Consider the following 20,056-nt stretch of genomic DNA (forward strand, 5'->3'; position numbering starts at 1 on the left):
AAATTAAGACTTAGTGCTATTTTTAAGTTTTGCACTCGAATCTCTGCATGTGAATTTCACATGTTGTCATGGATTTCAGTGACCTTTTTTCTTTTTGGTCACAGTTATTCAGCAAATTTCATGAAACTTGATATGTTAAAGGGACACTAAGGGGAAATATTAAGTCGACGTTGATTGTTGAAATGCGTTCTAGAAACCCCGTAGTGGTTATTTCGTGCCAAGGAAATGCTTATTAAGAAAATAATGTTTTAGTGGTTCACACAGCGTTAGTGCACTTCAAATCACCCGCCTGAATGGGCCTTCTGATGTAGCAGTTGCTGTGCCCAATGTTGCCCGCCTTTACTGCCCGGCCGCCGAAGCTATGGATTCTTGCGCAACAGCGGCCATCAACCTCGAAACTGTATAGTTGACTGTAGCGGAGCTTATAGCATGGCCAGCAGCAGAAGTAGAGTATCAACTGTGTGAAAATAGCGAGAGCCAAGCACAGCAAGCAGTACACGATACCAAAACTACCACTGGGACGCGCTGCTTCCCATGGTAATGCCAAGAGGTTCTTTTTCCATGAATCAAATGGAAACGAACAAGCATAATTTCTTACGTCTTGTGATGCACGGGAGATTCTTTTTTTATCACAATTAGTTTGTGATAGGTCGGGACCATAGGTCGGCAAAACTATTGGAACTCGCTCAGACTCGCTCGCGAAATATATTTTGCTCCAAGAGCTCACTCGGACTTGGACTCGCTGAAATTTTCCTTAACTGGACTGACTCGGACTCGGGCTCACTAAATGTTTTCTCAACCGGATTCACTCGGACTCAAGCTCGCCAACATATTGCTCAGCCGGACTCGCTCAGACTTGTGGCTTGATCCGAGTCCGAGTGAGTCTCGGTGAGCCGACTCATGAGTGAGTTGGCCGACCTATGCTCAGGACTCTTGACGTCATTGGGATCATTTCCAAAATGTCCCACTCGTGGTGCATATCATGTCCTACATTTACCTTAATTTCTCGATTAGTAGAGCACTGCTGTTGATAATACTGACATTTTAGACGTTCTCACACGTTGACCTTTCACTCTGACGTAAATTGTGTATTTGCTTTTAGTGTTCCTTTAAGTCTAGCCCCCTTAGAGGACAGTGTACTTTACTTGTATTGATTAAGACACCATAAAATACCTTTGGCGTGTCACGGGAAGTTGGTGTGGGAATTTGACAGTGGCATCACCATCCCCATTTTCATCTTGCAAATCTTTTTGCTTAAAAGCATCTTGTAGAAGTTGTGCTTTTGGTATTGTAAAAAGATAAATTACTAATACGAGAAATTGTTCTTCACTGCAGTGTTCCTTTAACAAGGCATAATAGTGCTGTTCTCAGCATAATTGCTTTTCACTTGAAAGAATTCCAGAAAACTTTATACATTCAAATGAGTGACAGTCATTTTAGTTCAACTGCGTTGCTTCTGGATATCTTAGCCTTCCTGGCCTTAACACTTTGAAACCTAATTTATTGTCCTGACAGTGAGCTAACCTTATTCAAGAACATACAACTTTGCCAGGGCCAGCTGTGCAGTTTTATACCAGTGTCGCATGGGCATTCGGGAAGCTTTCCAACCGATGCTCTGTTGTCCCATCAAGCACGAGCTGCTACACGGGATGTTTCAAAGGCCGTCTAATCACTAAGTCTATCAAGTCAATGGAGCACCCCACAACTCTATCGAAACTTGATGGCCATTGAGCAATGGAAGCGGAAACAGCGCGAAAGGGCCCTCTGGGTCACACTGTGCTTGTACTCACGAGTACAAAAAAGAAATCTAACCAGTATGCTTTAAAAGCAGTATATGTGAGCCTATGAATTATTTAATGAAGTATTTTTGCCGCTTGAAATGTGTGAACTGCAGATACTTTCGACAGTAGCGACGTGCATGCTGTCCTGCAGTGTCTCACTCACCGCAATTTCGCTGCTCATCAACTTAAGCTCAATATATGTATTTGTGACTACACGTAAAAGGTTTATTGAAATGTTTAAACAAAACAAGACATATATGTGCTTTTAAGAAAGTTCATATTATTCAACTTTTGGTGACATGGGTACAAAATAAAGATCCGCAGCACGCCGCAATTTTTTGCGGGAAACGCCTGAACCACTCAACGGCCATTCAAAATTGCCGTGTAGCAGCGCAACAACTCTAGCTAGTCGATGGCCATCGACTCGATAGCCTTTTAAAAGTGCCCGTGTGACACTGGTATTATTTACCCATCCAATAAAGAAATACCAAGTTATCCAGCTCAAACTGTATTAATCCCAAGTTCTAAAGCATACCATCTATTGTACATCAACCAACTTTATGTTCGGTATTTATTTAAGGTCATATGAATTGCAGTATTGCCTGAACAAACTTCCAATGTAGTCTGTACTGTTCATGACATTCGTTTTTCCAGCTCCTTAAGGAATTCCAACGACTGACTGCCACTTCGGCAACAGAGGCCATTAGCAGCTTTGTGGAAAAAAAGGAGACCGGGTGTTGTACTTGGTTCAAAAAATGCTAAATTACCTGCTGCAGACCTTCACGACAACAGTAAGTTGTGATTCTAGCTTTGGTAATTGACATTTCAAGCATATGATGCAAAATTAGATCGCCCTACATTTGGCCATAACTAGGGCTCCGTGTTTTCGGATAAATCCGAAAAAATCTATAAGCACTCCCCGGTAAAATTTCTGACAATTTGGATTCATCCTTAAACTCCAATTTTAAAAGTTCAAGGGGCATTTTCAAAGCTGAAAATCTTCAATCGAAAGGAGTGCACCTCCTAAGATTTTGGAGCATTGAGAATGATAATAATAATAGTTCCTTTATTTTTGATCAAGAACATGGAGGCTGGAAGCGGCTTGACCTTATTTACTCGCATAGTCGTTGCACCTCTGAATTTTGTACCAAAATTTTTTTTTCTTCCCACATAATGATCACATCACATCACGAACTTTGGTGATAGCAGTTATTTTCGTTCTGATGCCACGTGTTCATTTTGTGAGGCGGCCACTGTGCAGAAAAGCACAGTCGCACGTTGCTTTCAACTATTGTCCCATAAATTCAGTATACAATACACACATGCGCTGTTAAAGACTATTGAGTATGCGATCATTAATGATTGAAAGTGCGATCATTACGCTAGTAAATGCGGCACCTCTTCGTTCTGAATGTTGGTGCTCTGTATGCCAGTAGATCAGCAGACCCTTGCAAACATGGCCACTGGAATCCGTAAACAAGAGCGATCTCGTTAAAATGAAAATGAGCAACCAGCTAGCCTACCAATTCCTCCAAGGAATACTGTTGAAGTGAAAAATAATGTTTTTTATTGTTGTTGGACTTATGTGTTAAAATATTTATAGTCTGAACTTTACATGCTCTGATCTCGAAATGCCTTGTACTCTGTGTGGCTTTGTGCACCAATGTGCACAACTGAAGGCATGTTCTCATGTCGTCGGAATTGTTTTGTCATTTCTGGAATCGCTCATGGTTGGTGTTGATGCACTGTTGCACACAAAAAATTGCATACGCTGACCAGCACTTGTTCCTCGAAATGACAAATTAATGCTGGCAGCCTGATGTCCTTGCGACTTGTGGAACTTACTATTTTGACACACTCAATGTGGAACTCCTTTGTCATTACTTTAAAAAGCAATTCACGGCTGCGTACAAAATGCATTCGCCATGGTGGTCATGGCTATGGAAGTACATTACATTTGGATCTAACGAAAGCGATAAACAGTGCAAACAGCATTTCCGTGAACAGCTGTCCTGTTTTTGTCATACTTAACAGCTGACATTTTGGCCTGTATTCAAGTGATTCCAGATTATTTCAGGGAATTCACAGGTGTAAAGGTGTGCTAGAGCACATCAGTTAAGCTTCACACTATGGAGGAGAAGAACGGCTATTTGGGCTAGTTTAAATGCATATTGAAAGGGTTTCCCTCTTTGCTTTCCGTTCCTCGCTTTTAAGCCTTTCCTTCAGCACTCCCATACTTGCGCTTTAAACCCTTTCAATATGCACTATGGAGGAGGTATATCTTGAGCAGATGCCGATTGCTAAGACTACAATAGCAAGCAAAAAAAAAATAAAACTTGTGCTGTCAGTTAGAATACAGAAGACCTTTCTAATTCTTCATGAGTATTTTATACAAAATAAGGAACCAATAGGTAGTGTCTTCGCGGCGACTCAAGATTTCAACTTGATCTTGATAATGTATGGCGAGAATTATTAGCTGCTCAGAAATGTGTTCTTATTGGAGCATGGGAATTGTAGCATCAGAATATTATTATTACACTTACTGCAGTTAGTAAATGGGTGATCTATGTACAGTCAGCATCAAAAGTTGATAGACTCCACGAGGCACAAGAAAAAGCTGAATATTCCCGCTACTTGGGCACGCAGCCTTGAATTTAGATTTCTGTCCTGTTCTAAAACTAGCAACTGTGCAGTTTGACTGAACACAGTCGCAGACTGCTGGGACACTCAAAGCTTTCATAGACTTAGTGGTTGCTAAACTTTTGTTGCTTGCTGTACTGGGCACATATGTTCAAAACTAAGTTGTCTTGTGCATGATCTTATTGTTTATGAAGTTTACAGTGTCATGGGGTTGCATGCTATCATGGTAAATCATTGATCACTTTAAACTTCATTATCTCTCATGGCGCTCTTTGGCCAAACATGGCCCTTGCGCCACTAAAACCCACATATCACATCAAGCCCTCAATTTTACAACGTTCTCTTTCCTACTAAGTGCTTTTGTTTGTACTATGCAATATTATTTCTCTTGCATTTTCTTACCTGATGTAATAATTTGTTTCCAGCATCTGAACATACTTTTTTTATTCAATTTTTTAGACACATACGTTGCAACTGTCCTCACCAGTCTGCCACGACTTGTTAAAGAAGACCCTGCTTGTATCGTTTCACCATTGGTATGCATACATTTTTTTTCTCCAAGCTTAATACTTTAAGGGGCCTTGCAACACTTTTTGAACACTGTTGAAAATTTCCTATAGGTAGTCGAGACTTCTCTGAACATATGAGGCAATCATTACTGCACAGTATGCAGCTAGGAATCGACAGTTAATGTTCAAATTCAGGTAAAAATTGCTCTCTCTTCTCTCGGCAAATGATGCCTAGACTTGATATCAATTGCGTCGTAAGCTTGCTGGCATGGCCATTGGCTGGTATAAGCATTGCAAGCTGCATTGTTACCGCAACTGCCACTGGATGCCACGACATGTCCCCGCTGCACTCCACAGTGCTAGAATTTTGCACTATAAAATTACACCAGTGCACTCGTGATCACACTGAAAGTCAGCAGTGCATTCAAAGGAAAAACAAACTGTGTTTCAGGTCATGCATGATGTGTGCTGACCTACAGGCATAGCTTCTTGCCCTCTTGTCATCCCCCCCCCCCTGTGTAGCCTTCAGTGCGCTCGCTGTGACGAAGGGATAGAGAAAGCGCTTAAAGCGTCCAACAAATCCCTGTAAATCTACTTGTACTTGAAGGACTAAAAATTTTTGTGGCAGTTGACTAGTGAGACAATGAACTCCAATAGCGAGGTTATTCAATGATTACTTCGAAAAGTGTTGCAGGGCCCCTTTAAGCCTGTTTTGTGGGCAATGACAAATGGTCGAACAAGGAGGTATGTGGCTGAAGTCAATCTTTTGGCAAGGGGACTCGTTTTCATGAAGTCGGCCGCAGCTTTCCTTAGCAGCATTTTCATGTATGTGTTGCTTACTCACTCCCACTCTCATTGGTGGTGAAGGAGGAGAGTGTGCATGCATCCAACAAGAAAACTGGGATAGCAGACAGAAAATATGGAGCGACAGGGAAATGTTTGGGTTTCTGATACCAGGGCATACAGAGGTCTTAACACTGCTTTTTTTTTTTTCTTAAAGGCAAGAATTTCCAGGTAAGCAGGCACTTCAAAGCAGTCATGCATTTATGCTTTTGTACTCCTGGCAGACATATTGCATTATGTTATCATTATCGCCTAAGTATTTGTCGGATTTACTAGTTTTAGCAGGAATAACCACGTTTGCACTCATTTATAGTGTTGCTAAGGTGTATTGAAGTTTGTTTGTACTCAGTCTTTTTCTAAACGCAGGTGCCAGGAGCAACATCTGCACACCCCCACCTTTTTTTTTCTGGAGAAAGCCTGGAGACGTCCTCTGCCTTGCTAGTCACTTTTGAGGGCCTGAAGCTTACAGCTGTTGACGCAACAGAAGGGTTCGCTTTGCTTCTTGCCGTGTATTGGGCATTTAATGTTCAGTATGCGCAGAAAGCAAAGCGAACCTTTCTGCTACTAGAGACACTGATGGGCCTAGAGCCAAGTGCCCTTCTACCCTGCGTGGTGAAAATAGCAACTGCCATTGACAGTGAATAAGTCCAAATTGAGAACAAGTGCTTTTACCTTTTTTTAAGTGAAAGTAACTTTCCATAAAAACATGGGCTTCCTTTTTTTTTTTTAATTTTAGTCATTTCGTTTTATACATTTATTTCTTTTTGGTAAAGATCTTCAGGAAAGAGGGACAGTTTCCTCAACGAGTTAGCGTACAAATGCTCATGCACTTAAAAAAAATTCACAGCCGCACCTTGTTAATAACGAGAACCTGCCACTCCTTCATGTGGCTTCAAAATGGCCGGGACTTTTCGCATGGAATGACCCAGAGAGAAATGCTAGTCAAGCTTTCAGTACTGTGATGTGACTGACAATATTGACTGCATGAATATATCGGAGCAAGTTTAATGTTTTTCTTGTTGATGGAATTGCTTTATTCTAATCGCATTTGATACCTTGTTGTGATACTGCTGTGATAATGTCACCCGCTGTGGTACAGTGGTTATGGTGCTCTGCTGCTGGCCCAAAAGTCTCGTCATTTACCCAGGCATTCCGTAGCACGGGCTCATAGCAGAGGCTGCTGCTGCGGTAGTTACACCTAACAAAAAGCATCTGCCTCGCAAGCCTTGGACTCAAGGGCATTGACAAGGCATTCATGCTCATGCCATATAACCGTAGTTATATTATTACCACTCGCCATTATGCTCACTACACGCATTTCATGTCACTCTCTTGATTTTAATTCTTATATGTTTTTGCCGCCTTTAGCATGAGGAATTTTAAGGCCGTTTTACAGCCACTTGCCATAATCATTGTTCACATTCGTTATGTCCTGGCACTCTTTGGCCATCAAATCGCCCTTGTGCCAATAAACATCATATATAGTCTCGTTCGATCCCAGCCACCATGGTTGCATTTTGGTGGAGGTGAAATGCTACAGGCCTGTGTATTTAGATATAGGTGCTCACGGTCAAAATTTCTGGAGCCCTACACTACGGTGTGCCTCGTAACCATATCATGGTTCTGGCATGTAAAAACCCACATAATATTAATCGCTGGGATATTAATAATAATATCTGGGGTTTAAAACCACGATATGATTATGAGAGATGCCGTAGTGGAGGGCTCCGGAAATTTCGACCACCTGGGGTTCTTTAACGTGCGCCTAAATCTAAGCACACGGGCCTCAAACATTTTCGCCTCCATCGAAAATGCAGCCGCCGCGACCGGGATTCGATCCCGCGACCTTCGGGTCAGCAGTCGAGCGCCATAACCACTAGACCACCGTGGCGGGGCATCGCTGTGATATTCAAATGCTTCACTGTGATAACATGTACGTACAGTAAAACCTCGGTGATACGAATCTCGCGGGGTTACAAAAAATATTCGTGTCATCCGAAATTCGTATCACCAGAAAACATGGAAAATTAGCATGCGACAAAAGAAAGTTGGCATACGTTCGGATTCAGTGTTTCTCAGGGCCGCAGCGACGTCATGAACAGCCCTGAATTATTGCCAGTAAAGTCTTTAGATGTCAACGATCATACTTGTACTCGTAAATGTACGGTGCATGCGCGCGTGTGTAATTAATGAACCAGATGTGTTGTGCCCCGTGACCACTAGTAGTCCCTTCCTAATCTTACTACACGAGAGTACTGCGGAGAAAGTGACTTAAGAAGCGCTTTACACACAATAGATAGAGGCCAAGCTTCGTCTCTTGGAGTCTTCGTCCACCTTTAATGGGACTTCATGACGGACCCGCAGCCCAAGTTTCAGTCTTGTTTCATGGAACGTCTGATTGCGGGGACATGGCTTGCATCGACGTGGCAGGCACGTGTTAACACAGTACAAAGATGCTGCTGCCTCGAGCACAGGAGCACGCGTCAACGCGCCGGAAAAAAAAAAAGCATGACGTCAACTTCATCTGTAATCTAAACGCGAAGGCGCCTAAAGGCCTCCAAGATTTGCGCCCACTATCTCGGAGGCAACGACGCACCGTGGATGGTCGCGCAGCGCGCATGTCCGCGCCCGCGTGTGACTGCCGGGTCTACCGCGACAGCGCGAGCAGCACCTGTTCGTACCTGTGAGCTAGCGTACGTTCGTATCAAACGTCGCGGGGTGCAAATCGGTTCGCAACAACCGTATTCCAATACATTGCAGTCTAATGGGCCTTGGCCGGGACCACAGAAAAATTCGTATCACCCCGAAATTCGTACGAGCCGTGGTTGTATCACCGAGGTTTTACTGTATACATTTTACGAAAGAGTATTCTGAAGATCTCTTCGTGAAGATCTTTCATTTTGTCATTAAATTCAATATGCTGTGAACTGTCAATAAACATGCTGGTTTTCTATGCTTGTAATAATGCACTGGTCTGGTCGTAGGTTGAAACCTACATGAACAACTTCACTGTGATAACATGTATTTATACATTTTACGAAAGAGTATTTTGAAGATTGTTCCTGAAGATCTTTCATTTTGTTATTAAATTCAATATGCTGTGAACTGTCAATAAACATGCTGGTTTTCTTCGTAGTATGTTTTCTATGCTTGTATTAATGCACTGGTCTGGTCGTAGGTTGAAACCTATACATGAACAACGGTGCTATACAAAAATTCCAAAGTAATAGTATAATGCAAAAAAAAAACTGCATTGCAAAACTGTGAGGGTGATGAGGACTACTCGAGTACTTCAACTGGAGCTGAAACATTTAAAATGGGGTGGAGTGCTCGTATCTCCGGAGCAGTTCATGCAAATGAAATTTAAAAAACTGAGGGCGTAGCAGCACTCTTCGGAAACCAGAGTGCTTAGACTCTTGGGAGGAGTGCATTCACTCTAGCCGAAATGGGATTCAAAAACTCTGTGAGGGAGTAGCAGCACTCTTCAGAAACCAGAGTGCTTAGACTCTTGGGAGGAGTTCGTTCACTCTAGCCGAAATGGGATTCAAAAACTCTGTGAGGGAGTAGCAGCACTCTTCAGAAACCAGAGTGCTTAGACTCTTGGGAGGAGTTCATTCACTCTAACCCAAATAGAATTGAAAAACTCTGTGAGGGAGTAGCAGGACTCTGCAACAACCAGAGTGCTTAGACTCTTGGGAGGAGTTCATTCACTCTAGCCGCAACGGAATTGAATAACTCTGTAAGGGAGTAGCAGTACCCTACTGCAGCAAGAGTGCTTTAACTCCTGCAGAGAGTAAATGTCCCCCAATCCAGAAGCGTAACTTTACTCTAGCGATAGAGGCTGTTTACTCTTTCGCAGATAGAGTACCAGAACTCTGTGCGAGAGAGTCCACGAACTCTACGCAGCAGAGAGTTCCCAGCACTCCTGAAAAGGGAGTGAAATATGGGACAAGCGTTTACTCTCGCAAAGAGAGTTGCCAGCACTCTCTCGTAGCTGTGAGTGTACGGGAGGAGGCACGGGCGTCAGCAGGATTTTGCGATAGTGGGGGGGGGGGGGGGGGGGGGCGGGGGGGGGTACATACCCGTGTTTCATCGCGGTGGGGGGATGGGGGGACTGCTCGTGTAGCTCGGGAGGGGAGGAGTGTGGCAACTGCCCTTTTACCCCCCCCCCCCCTGCCGACGCCTGTGAGAGGTAGGAAGGAACAGGAGCCTAGAACTTAAGCCTACGGTATTCCTTCAAAGCCTGCGGACTCTATTGTATACACGTCGTCGAGGAGTAGATTAATTTGAGCCACGGAGAGAGACTCGAAGCGTGGTCGGCGTCCTGTCGAGACATGTCTTAACGCCTCTGCACTCGCCGACACCTTGCCGTGGCGATGAAGGCGCATGAGTATAGCGCGGAAACAGAGTGCGCATGCGCAATCCGCGTTCCTAACAATGAACTGCCAAACTGCCTTCCCGTTCGAATAAGCTGGGAAACAGGACAAAGGCGTCTCGTTTAGTACGGAATTTATTTTATTTTAAGATACGACACACAATAAACACTGTCTCGGGCTGTATACGACGCTTGAGTAGCAAATAATCACATTTTTTTCTTGAATCCCCTATGGGAGACCAGCGCTGGATAGGTGGCGCGCCGAAAAAGGGCGCCTGGCGGGGAGTCGCGATATAACTCAGCCGCTCGCATCGCCTCCGCGCCGCCGGCTAATCTCGGAGGCCATGTCGCTCGCGCTCAGACGAGCGGCCGCGCTGTACAGCGGTGTGCGCACGCGCGTGCGCTGTTTCTGTGCTTCATTTTGGCACGAACAGCTCGAGCAGCCATTGCGCCAGTAATACTGCTCTATAGTTTAGAAAAAAGTAACATTGTCTGAAGGCTACTCTCTCATGAAAGCACTGGAAAACGGAGAGAAGCTCTGCAAAGCAGACTACGTCTGTGCATACGGCGTCGAAGAGAGAGTGCTGTGCCGTGGTGGCGACTCTGTCGTCACCATTTTTTGTTTGCGTCCTGAGATTTGTGTCAAGCTAGGGCAGGCTCACAAGTCTCGATTGATAAGTACGTGCTGCGTTGATACCAGCAGCACACTACTGCAGTAAAAAGAAAGTAAGTGACAAGGGGTAGCTGCGTCAACGTTTTTCTGCCATGGTATGTATGACCAGCCCTGGGACGTTGATCAAGCAAACCACCGTGCTAGTATAGCATGTATGGTGTCGCGCTCTTATGCTCGAGGGCGCGGGATAGATTATCGGCCACGGTGGCCGCATTTCGATGGGGTTGAAATACAAAGAACACCCGCGTACTGAGTATTATATGTGAACAGTAAAGCACCCCAAGTGGTCAAAATTAATCCGGATTCCCACACTACGGCGTGCCTCATAATCATACTTTGTTTGGAACGTAAAACGCCAGCAATTGTCGATGTCGATCAAACACGTTTATTCTAAGTAGACACAGGCAAGCGAAAAAACTAATACAGTGCGTTAGGCGAATTAAACGGCGAGTAAAAATCCAAGACATTTGACCCTTTTCTGCGAGGCATAAATTGCGATGTCTCTTCGCCGCGGCAGCATCGGCTGACTACAGAAAGCTAAGCTTCGAGTAGTCCGCTGCTTTGTTCGTGACAAGAACACTGTCTGTAGCACAAGTGAAGTTCAACGGGGGCATCCATCGCGTGCGTATTTCTCATAACAGTCCAGCGGCTACGGCGAACCTGCCCCCGTAAGCATCTCGTAGACAGACAGGTTTCCTTCTGCGTAACTGTTTGCAAATAATGTAGACTACTTCCCTATCGTATCATATTCATTGCACGCGGTGGCATCAGAAGGAGCTTGGTGGTGGTCAGATGAAAAGATTGTTACATATGCCGCATGCTACATAATATGTATGTTTTATTTACGACAAAACGCCGATTAAATTTTGCTCGTTGGCCCTGGTTTCCACTGGTGGCCCTCACTGTCGAATAAATCTAGCAGACACGCGCAATTCGGCTTAGAAACCAGCCCGACGCCACAAGACAGGAGAGCAAGAGTTGCGGGATGCCGCAACTGTTGCTCCGTGATGCAACGCCGCATCCGTTCCCATTCATGTTTTAGAAGGAGAAACATAAAAGGATACGTGCTCCCTCATTTCTACGTATTGTGGCACTTGAACGCGCAACAGTACCGCCAGCAGTTTGTTTTTGTTTCGGCGATACGCGCCCTCATCGCCTCAACCAGTCGCCACTTTCGTCCGCGGGAGCGGCTGGAGTATGCGCGCTTTGACCACCAGGGCGGCACTGCCCACACCGCGGAAACTCCAGCGCTGGTTCCCTATATACAATAAACTGAGACAGTTCCATGCAGAAACAAACTGCACATATATTGATAACAGCTGGACAGAGCCCGCGCGCCTTTGAGCAACAAATGCGGTCTTGTATACTATAAGTAAAACACTTTACGAAAAGAAATTATTACAATTTTAATAAAGCTTATGATAACCATGTTATTTAATAATTGCTGCTGTTTGTGTGCCAAAGCCACAATGTGATTATGAGGCACGCCATAGGTCTCCCGAAGTTTCAACTGCCTGGTTTGCTTTCAGGTGCAACGACATTGCACAGTTCACATGCCTATAGCTAGCATTGCGCCTCCATCGAAATGCGACCGCCGTGGTCGGGATCGAATCTGCGTCTTTCGGGTCAGCAGCCGAGCCCCATCACCACTGTGCACCGACGCGGACAACGTATGATAGACAGATGACGATGATGATTCATGACGAACCTTCCTCTCTACCATGCAGGAACCAATCGTGTTGAACTTTCAGTTTCTTTCTTTCTTTCTTTCTTTCTTTCTTTCTTTCTTTCTTTCTTTCTTTCTTTCTTTCTTTCTTTCTTTCTTTCTCAGATATTATTCACACTGTAGCAATGCACGTGCTGCTTGTTGAACAGCCCAAACACTTGCGGAGAGGAGCGGTTCGCAGTCAAGAGAAAAAAGAAATAAAGAAAGAAAGAAAGAAAGAAAGAAAGAAAGAAAGAAAGAAAGAAAGAAAGAAAGAACAGCCCTAACGCACTTTTCCTTACAATCGCAGCTACGGCAGACATTCCGATCCAACTTCTACAAGAAAAGCGCATAAAACGCCACAGGGAGAAACACTGCAGTGAGCCACATTCTTTCGAAAGAAAACGAAGAAGAAGAAGACGAAGAAAATAGAAAAGAAAAAGGAAAAGAAGAGGCTGCTAGCAAGCGAGTTCGTCGGACAGCGTGTACTCTTCTTCACGGAAAAGCAGCAGCTATGGGAGGCCATCCTTGAAACAACGTCCTTGACGAGGGCAGAACAGAATCGGGTTAAGCGAAACATTTAAAGAAGAGAAAAAAAAAAAGAACAGAAGGCTTTTCGCAACTATACCACGACGTCTCCCTTGACACGAGTGATCTATCTCGTCTTCTTCTCGTGGCCAGGAATTCCTTCAGCATGTTGATTCGCAGAACGGATACCCAACACCCGGGCATGCGAGGCAAGAGAGGCGCACGCGGCTGGCCCGCTATCCAAGCATCGCGAACAGTTACGTGCAATACAGCGGAGGCCCTAGAGATGGCCCCATGGGCGGTTTGATAAAGATATGGGTCGAGGCACAGCTCATTAAACTAGTTTATAGCTGTAACGCCACAAACGTAAAAAGACACAGAGAAGACACAGGACAGAATGCTCTGTCCTGTCTCTTGTTACGTTTGTGCTATTATGCCTATGAACTTTATGCACCACCAACCGGCCTGTCAGCAAATGTTACTGAAGTTCATTAAAGTAATCATGAGCAATCCCAACACGCTTCTCGTAGAAACAGAGCAAGCCGCTAATGCGATCCTAAAATTTGCTGAAAAGGCCAATACCGTTCCCGAGGCCTGATGCACGCTTCTCAAGTGCGATTCACTCTGAAATGGAACATAAAACTGGCACTAAAGTAAACATAATTGCTACACTTCTACTGCTCAGAAACAAGCGACAAAAAGAAAACAGAGAGAGAGAGGGAGAGAAAAAGGGGGGGGGGGGGGGGGCTAACTGGACGTCTTGGGCTGGCATCTGTGCACTACAAATACTTTTTTTTTTTAATCTGCGTTCCACCATGTTCGTAATTTAGTCGTACTGTGCGCAGCCAAACGCTAAGTTGGTGTTCCCTTTAAGATTGTAGAAAACCGCATACCGTACATTTGGTTTCAATCTATTAGTTCCTCGATAAATCTAGGGGATGAAGAGACTAAAGGCACACAAACGCCTTAAACAAATGCAAATGACATTCAGAATAACTGTCATTTAGTATCACTTCATGGCAAGAAAAACGTTACTAGGACAGAAACTTATGAAGAAGAAGCATTGCACACACAACGCGCATAATACGTTCCTGGTATGCGCGCGCAGCCGCGCTGTGCACAATTCCTGGCTGACTTCCCGCTGTGTTATCGGCCTAAACGCGCCCTGAGATTACGCCGTTAAGAAGTTGCCGTAGGTTTCGTCAGCGAAGCAAGCATATTTCATTCGAATCGCCACGTGCACTGCGGAATAATTAGACAGCCGTGTCTCCCATGTCACTTTCAATCAGATGCACACAAGCGCATGGACACCACAACCACGCAGAAACAGTCCAGAGCCGTCTGGCAGACTGGAGCATTACTTATTTTTTACTAAGTTCTGCGATATTACGCGTCAGAAGCCCAATATGATTACGAGGCAGGCCGTAGAGGAGTAACTTTGACCAAGTATATTTCTTTAGCGTGCACTTAAACCTAATAACATAAACGGCAGGCTGAATGTGGGCGGGAATCGAACCCGCGTCCTCGAGCTTTGCGGTGCAACGTTATGGCCGCGAAGTCACCACAGCGGGTCCCGAGTGGTGATGTCGGAATGTACGGTCATTTTAACATGAAGCATATTGTTGGAAGTGTGGACGGGGCTTTCAGAAGGAATTATTGGATTTCCTAAAATAGCGTTACAATCATGACTACAAACTGGAAAACAGGAAACACTAGTGGTGTAAGTTAGGATATAAAAACTATCATAAAACTATAAGAAGGCGCAATATAAACTAAAAGATTAATTCATTTTGAAAGGAAGGTCCATTAGGGCTCCGTTAAGGACATATGCGGAGTGATACGCCCCTGGACGCATTACGCCATTGCACGGTGTAATGCGTCGAGGGGCATATTACATCATGTAATGATGTAATGCGTCCATTACACCGCTACGCTTAAGCACTACACCAGCACCGGCTAATGTTGATCAACTATTACGTAGTGCTTGCTAACTGTTGACTAGTTTTGGCTGCTGGTTACGCCAGCTGCAAGGCATGAGCTGCTAATTCTTCGCATACACCCGCCACGGTGATTTATTGGTTACGGTGCTCGACTACTGCCCCGCAGATCACGCGATTCGAATCCGGCCGCGGTGGCCGCATTTTCGATGGACGGCGAAATGCTTAAAGCCCGTTTACATATGTTTACGGTGCACGTTAAAGAACCCCAAGTGGTCGAAGTTACCGGAGCCCTCCACCACGGCGTCCCTCGTAATCATATGGTGGTTTTGGGACGTTAAACCCCAACAATTAATTCCTCGCATAACTATAGCTGCAGTTAGCCCTTCCAAAAATAGCCGCAACATCTTTTTTTGTTTCTTTTTGTGAGACGCACATATTTGACGACGCTGAGTACAATACACTTATCGTCAAATAGTCGAGCACGCGAAAACAGATAAGGAATATAGATAGGACATGAATGAGAGTTGGGTTGTCATTCAAGGACGGTATAAGGTTACCGACAAGCACGCGGGGACTGCACTGCAGAATACCGCACGCACGCTGTTTCCAGGACGATTAGGCGTTCGGTTCGTCTGCTACTCAAAGGCACGCCGTTCGATTATCGTCTGTCCGGACCATAACGACACGTCTGCCGGCGCGCGATCGGAATGCAGACGACAGAGCCGTTTGAGGAAGACACAGACAGCACAAGATAAGCAAATACGAACGTGCAGGAATGCTATTTACGCCCATATGGGTGCGCGGCTCACTTTAATACGCTGACGACAGCACACCATGAACAAAAACAGGTCATCGCCGTCTAACACTCAGCAACCGACTGCACTGACCGACTCACTGGTGAGGACTACCATCGCAAAGGAACAGCTTATGTAATGCCAAAACTTCGAGATCATACAAAGAGAGCCGCACAAATTTGCCTTTGTAGGCATTCAGTCATCGGCATATCTGTAGTATACTACTATATGCTTATATATATCGTCATACTCATAAGAGGCAACGCAGAATACGGTATGCTCCCTCCATGTGATAAGCAAAAGATGTGCACAGCGCGTCATTGTTAAGCAGACTTCCACATTCCGTGGGATTGTCATCGCGACGGTTGCACATATAGCATGGATAGCTCAAAGGCGATTTTCGCGTGCTTCATGGCCTGTGCGGGCGCGATGTGAAGTATGACCTCACACAAACAGCCTAACGTTGCAAACATAGGTAGATACTACCAATATTAGATATGAATTGTTAGAAGCAGACGAAATTTTCGTCAATTATATAAATATATTGCATTGTCGTCGTATGTGCACTCCTGCGTACTCCATGCGATAAGGTATATAAGCCTAAAGGCGAACCATTCGGTTAAGTCCTGTCCTCTGTCCTGCAATCGAGCGTACGACACGGTAGATAACTGCACCATCGTCTACGCATGTATCCATACCATATATATACATGGTCTTCGCTTCGCTGTTAAATGTTACTGAAATTCAGCGCCGTGTGTGTTCTTCGCCGGTCTTTGTCTGTTGCGCTGTTCTTACGTTTGTTACATTTATTCGGTTAATATAAAGAACATCGAAAAATCACGTAACTCATAGTTCAGGTGCCGTAATCTGCGACTGTTTCCGAATACTAGGCAGCCGCCAGAAGCGAACACGCGCTTATAAGTGCGCGTAAACACGCAACCTCACCCAATCTCCGAAAGTGCAGAGAAGTGCGCGCATGCGTCAAGGTTCGCGCGCAGATGCTCCGAAATGCGCCGGATCTATAACAAACCTCCATAGCTGTTTGTGCAAGCCGTGCGCGATCGCGTTAAAGAATCTTTTCACGCACGCGCAACCGCTGTGCAAGCAGCTTGATCCGCCCACATGAAAAAAGATACGCGCGCAGGTGACGGAAGAAAACGCAACGACAAAAGAGAGAGAAAAAAACAACAAGAAAACCAGTGGATTCGGCGGCCATCCGAGAGGAAGTAACTTCCGGTGGGGCTCCGAGGGCCACGGTGGACAAGCGCCGAGACAGGTCGGTCACGTGGTATAGTGCGGTGGGGAAACAGCTGGCGCGAGCCGCGCGTGCGCCTGGTCGCAACCCCGCGCGCAATCTGTGCGCGCCAGTGACCCCCGACCGGAAATGACGTCAAGGACCACTTCCTCCCTGACACAACCCACTTTTAACACCCCTCCCCGCGAGAGCGACGCGGCGTGGACCGGTGTTTGGAGAATTAAGCAAATCTCGGCTAAATGGTGGAGGCGTTTTCTGCTGTAAGTGCCGGCACCCTGTTATCGTAGACAGAAGCAAACGTAGCCCACGCTTTGGGCTGAAGTGGCTGCAGTATCCCGTCATGCATCGTAAGCTACGTGTTGAACGATGTAGGGCCACATAGTGCCACGCGCACTTATATGTTATTTTCATGTAATTGGGTTTCACCCACCAAAACTGTAACCTCCGCTCAGCGCAGGCGCACCACAATGTTTGCGAAACATCTCGATTATTCCAGACCATTCTGATAAGATTGTGCGCACATGAGTAACGTAGTTCATTCTGGAGATTATGCGAGCCCCATTGATAACGGCAGAATTTTCGACAATTCACGTATAAAAGACGACGCGTAACGCCGATTATCAGATTACAGAAGACCAACGTCTGTGCTTGTCGCTTCCGCTGCACTTCGAGAGGTGCTTCTTTTACTAGGCACAAGTTCGCTCGATAAAACGTGTCATCTTCACCGGCTGCGTTTTGCCTTCTTCGCCGTAATAACCACGTGACAATATAGTAGTGAAAGGTTCGGTGTACGTCAAACAGAACTCGCTTGCTTTGGCGATTAATTCCGCGCATCGCCATTGGCTTTCGGGTCATCATGTAGATCGACGTAATCGGTCACTTGATCCAGTGGATGACATACACACGAAGAATAGACTGACGATTTCAACGTAATTTAATGAGTGCCTCGTAAGAGCATACGCTGTCGCCTACACTCTCCTGAGCGTTAGCTGTAGGGACTGTCAACAGTTTTGTTTTATACATCTATTTTTTTTATAGCGATTCGCTTTACCTGACAGAGACGGACGGACGTTGTTTCGGCGAGTCGGCATAGCAATGCTTACGCGTTCAATAATAACGGTTCACGGTAAATGAATGACTGGACGAGGGTACACGCAGAAAGGAACCAACCAACAGAGGCACCACGTACCAAACAGCGTCTCTGAACTAGCGGCGAAAGCAAACCTAGAACTACTTTCACAGCGAATAGTTTCAAAGGTTAAATCTTCTGCACCATGGTTATTTACTTCAACCTTTCCTACACTCATCAAGAACTAACCGCAGTAAAGATATTCGACAACCTTCACGCCGCGTCAATACGTACAAATATTCACTCCTTCCCTCAGAAATCTCTCACCGGACGACTTATCTAATAGTGTTGTGAATTGTAATACTGTAAAATCATATGTTACTAAAGCGCAGACCATTCTTTTCTGTCCATGATTGCCTTTCATTTCTTTTCTCTCTCTCTCTCTCTCTTTTTTTTTTTTTTTTGAGCTCTGTAACCACTCCTGAAGGGCCGTTTGAGCCTGCGTATGTTCGAGTTTTAAAAAATAAACCAAGAAAGAGACGAAGGAGTGAAAGGAACAAAAACGGAAGGACTATATAGTGGCTCATCGACCCATGCATCAAGCGAGTCTTCGCTAATCAACCTATATAGCATAGTGCACGTATCGACCTGGCGTGAGACGACAGCGGGGCTTCACTCACCCTGCCTGTGCAGCAGCTGCACTGCGGTGGCCGGGAAGTATCCGGCGCGCGAACTGTGGCCCGGGCCGAACACGATGCCCTTCCAGCGGCCGCTCTCGCACTGCTCCAGAACCTGCGCATCACCACAGGCTGTCAGGGAATATAGGACGGCAACCATGGAGGAGGACGAGTAGACCTTAACGGTGGTACTATATGACAAATGAGTCAGTGCGACGTACACTTCCCAAATAATGGACGTTACCTCGGCGTCAACCGCGCGAGTTAGAAAACTATAGATATATATTCAATTCTTTATCTTTCATTGAACAATGAAAGAAAGGCGCAGTCGCAAAAAGCTACTACACTGAGTAGCTTAACTAGATGACAGCTCCCGCAGAACGACAGCAACGGACAGTGCGTACGATACACAGTCGCGCTCAATATGACTTGCATAACGGGAGCGCGTGGCCTCACGAGTTTAAAGATTGCTTCATTTCTCTAACTAAATATTATTTTCTTATTTGGGAACATGCTCCAGTGAGAGAACAGCGTTTAGTTGTAGAAATAAGGGCTAGTAGAAGGAATGCGCAATCCTTAAACTCGTGAAGCCACGCGCTCCCGTGTTGCAAGTCATATTGAGCGCGACTGTGCATCACTAAAAGAAACACACACAAACACACACAAAAGTTGCACGCAGGTGGTAGATATACATACAAGAAGCTTCGGAAAAGCTACCAAAGGTCCCTATGAACTCCTAGAGATCAAGTTGATTGATTGATTGATTGATTGATTGATTGATTGATTGATTGATTGATTGATTGATTGATTGATTGATTGATTGATTGATCGATCGATTGATTGATCGATCGTTCGATCGATCGATCGATTGATTGAAAGTTCCGTCTGGCTAATGACAGACGCTGTATGTTTGCTCCGATTTAACTCCTGCCCATAACCAATACCTCAGTACACAAATCTCCAGAACCGAAATTCGGTGGCATGGAACGTCACCCTCGACCTTTCCTCGTTCGGCATTCGAACGCGCCGCAGTCGTGAAAAGTCGGTGCCCGCACAAGTGTCACGTTGCACGTGTATAAGTGCGCATGCGCGGGGAAACCCACTGTGACCATGTCGCCTTCGCGCAGGATAAGGCACTCGCTGTCACTGGGGTCGTAGTGGTCCCGAATGGCCCGGGCCGGCAGGGCTTGGAGCATCTCTACGAAGAGAAGAGAGAGAAATGGGAATTGATGGCGAACCTATGTGTTTAGGTACAAAGTTGCTCTAT

The 20,056-nt window shown here is 45.4% G+C and overlaps 1 protein-coding gene across 1 annotated transcript in view; it reads right to left on the reverse strand.

Moving 5' to 3' along the window:
* Positions 1-20,056, reverse strand: part of LOC119399222 (caskin-1) — a 512,467-nt gene that overhangs the window by 481,886 nt on the left and 10,525 nt on the right. The window contains exons 7-8 of the mRNA XM_049417581.1: positions 19,893-19,987; positions 18,793-18,904 (exon numbers count right to left, since the gene is read on the reverse strand). Of these exons, the coding sequence (XP_049273538.1) occupies positions 18,793-18,904; positions 19,893-19,987 (207 nt within the window). The remainder of the gene's footprint in view (positions 1-18,792; positions 18,905-19,892; positions 19,988-20,056) is intronic.

Source organism: Rhipicephalus sanguineus, chromosome 7, assembly GCF_013339695.2.
Source record: "Rhipicephalus sanguineus isolate Rsan-2018 chromosome 7, BIME_Rsan_1.4, whole genome shotgun sequence".
Classification (NCBI taxonomy): Eukaryota; Metazoa; Arthropoda; class Arachnida; order Ixodida; family Ixodidae; genus Rhipicephalus; species Rhipicephalus sanguineus.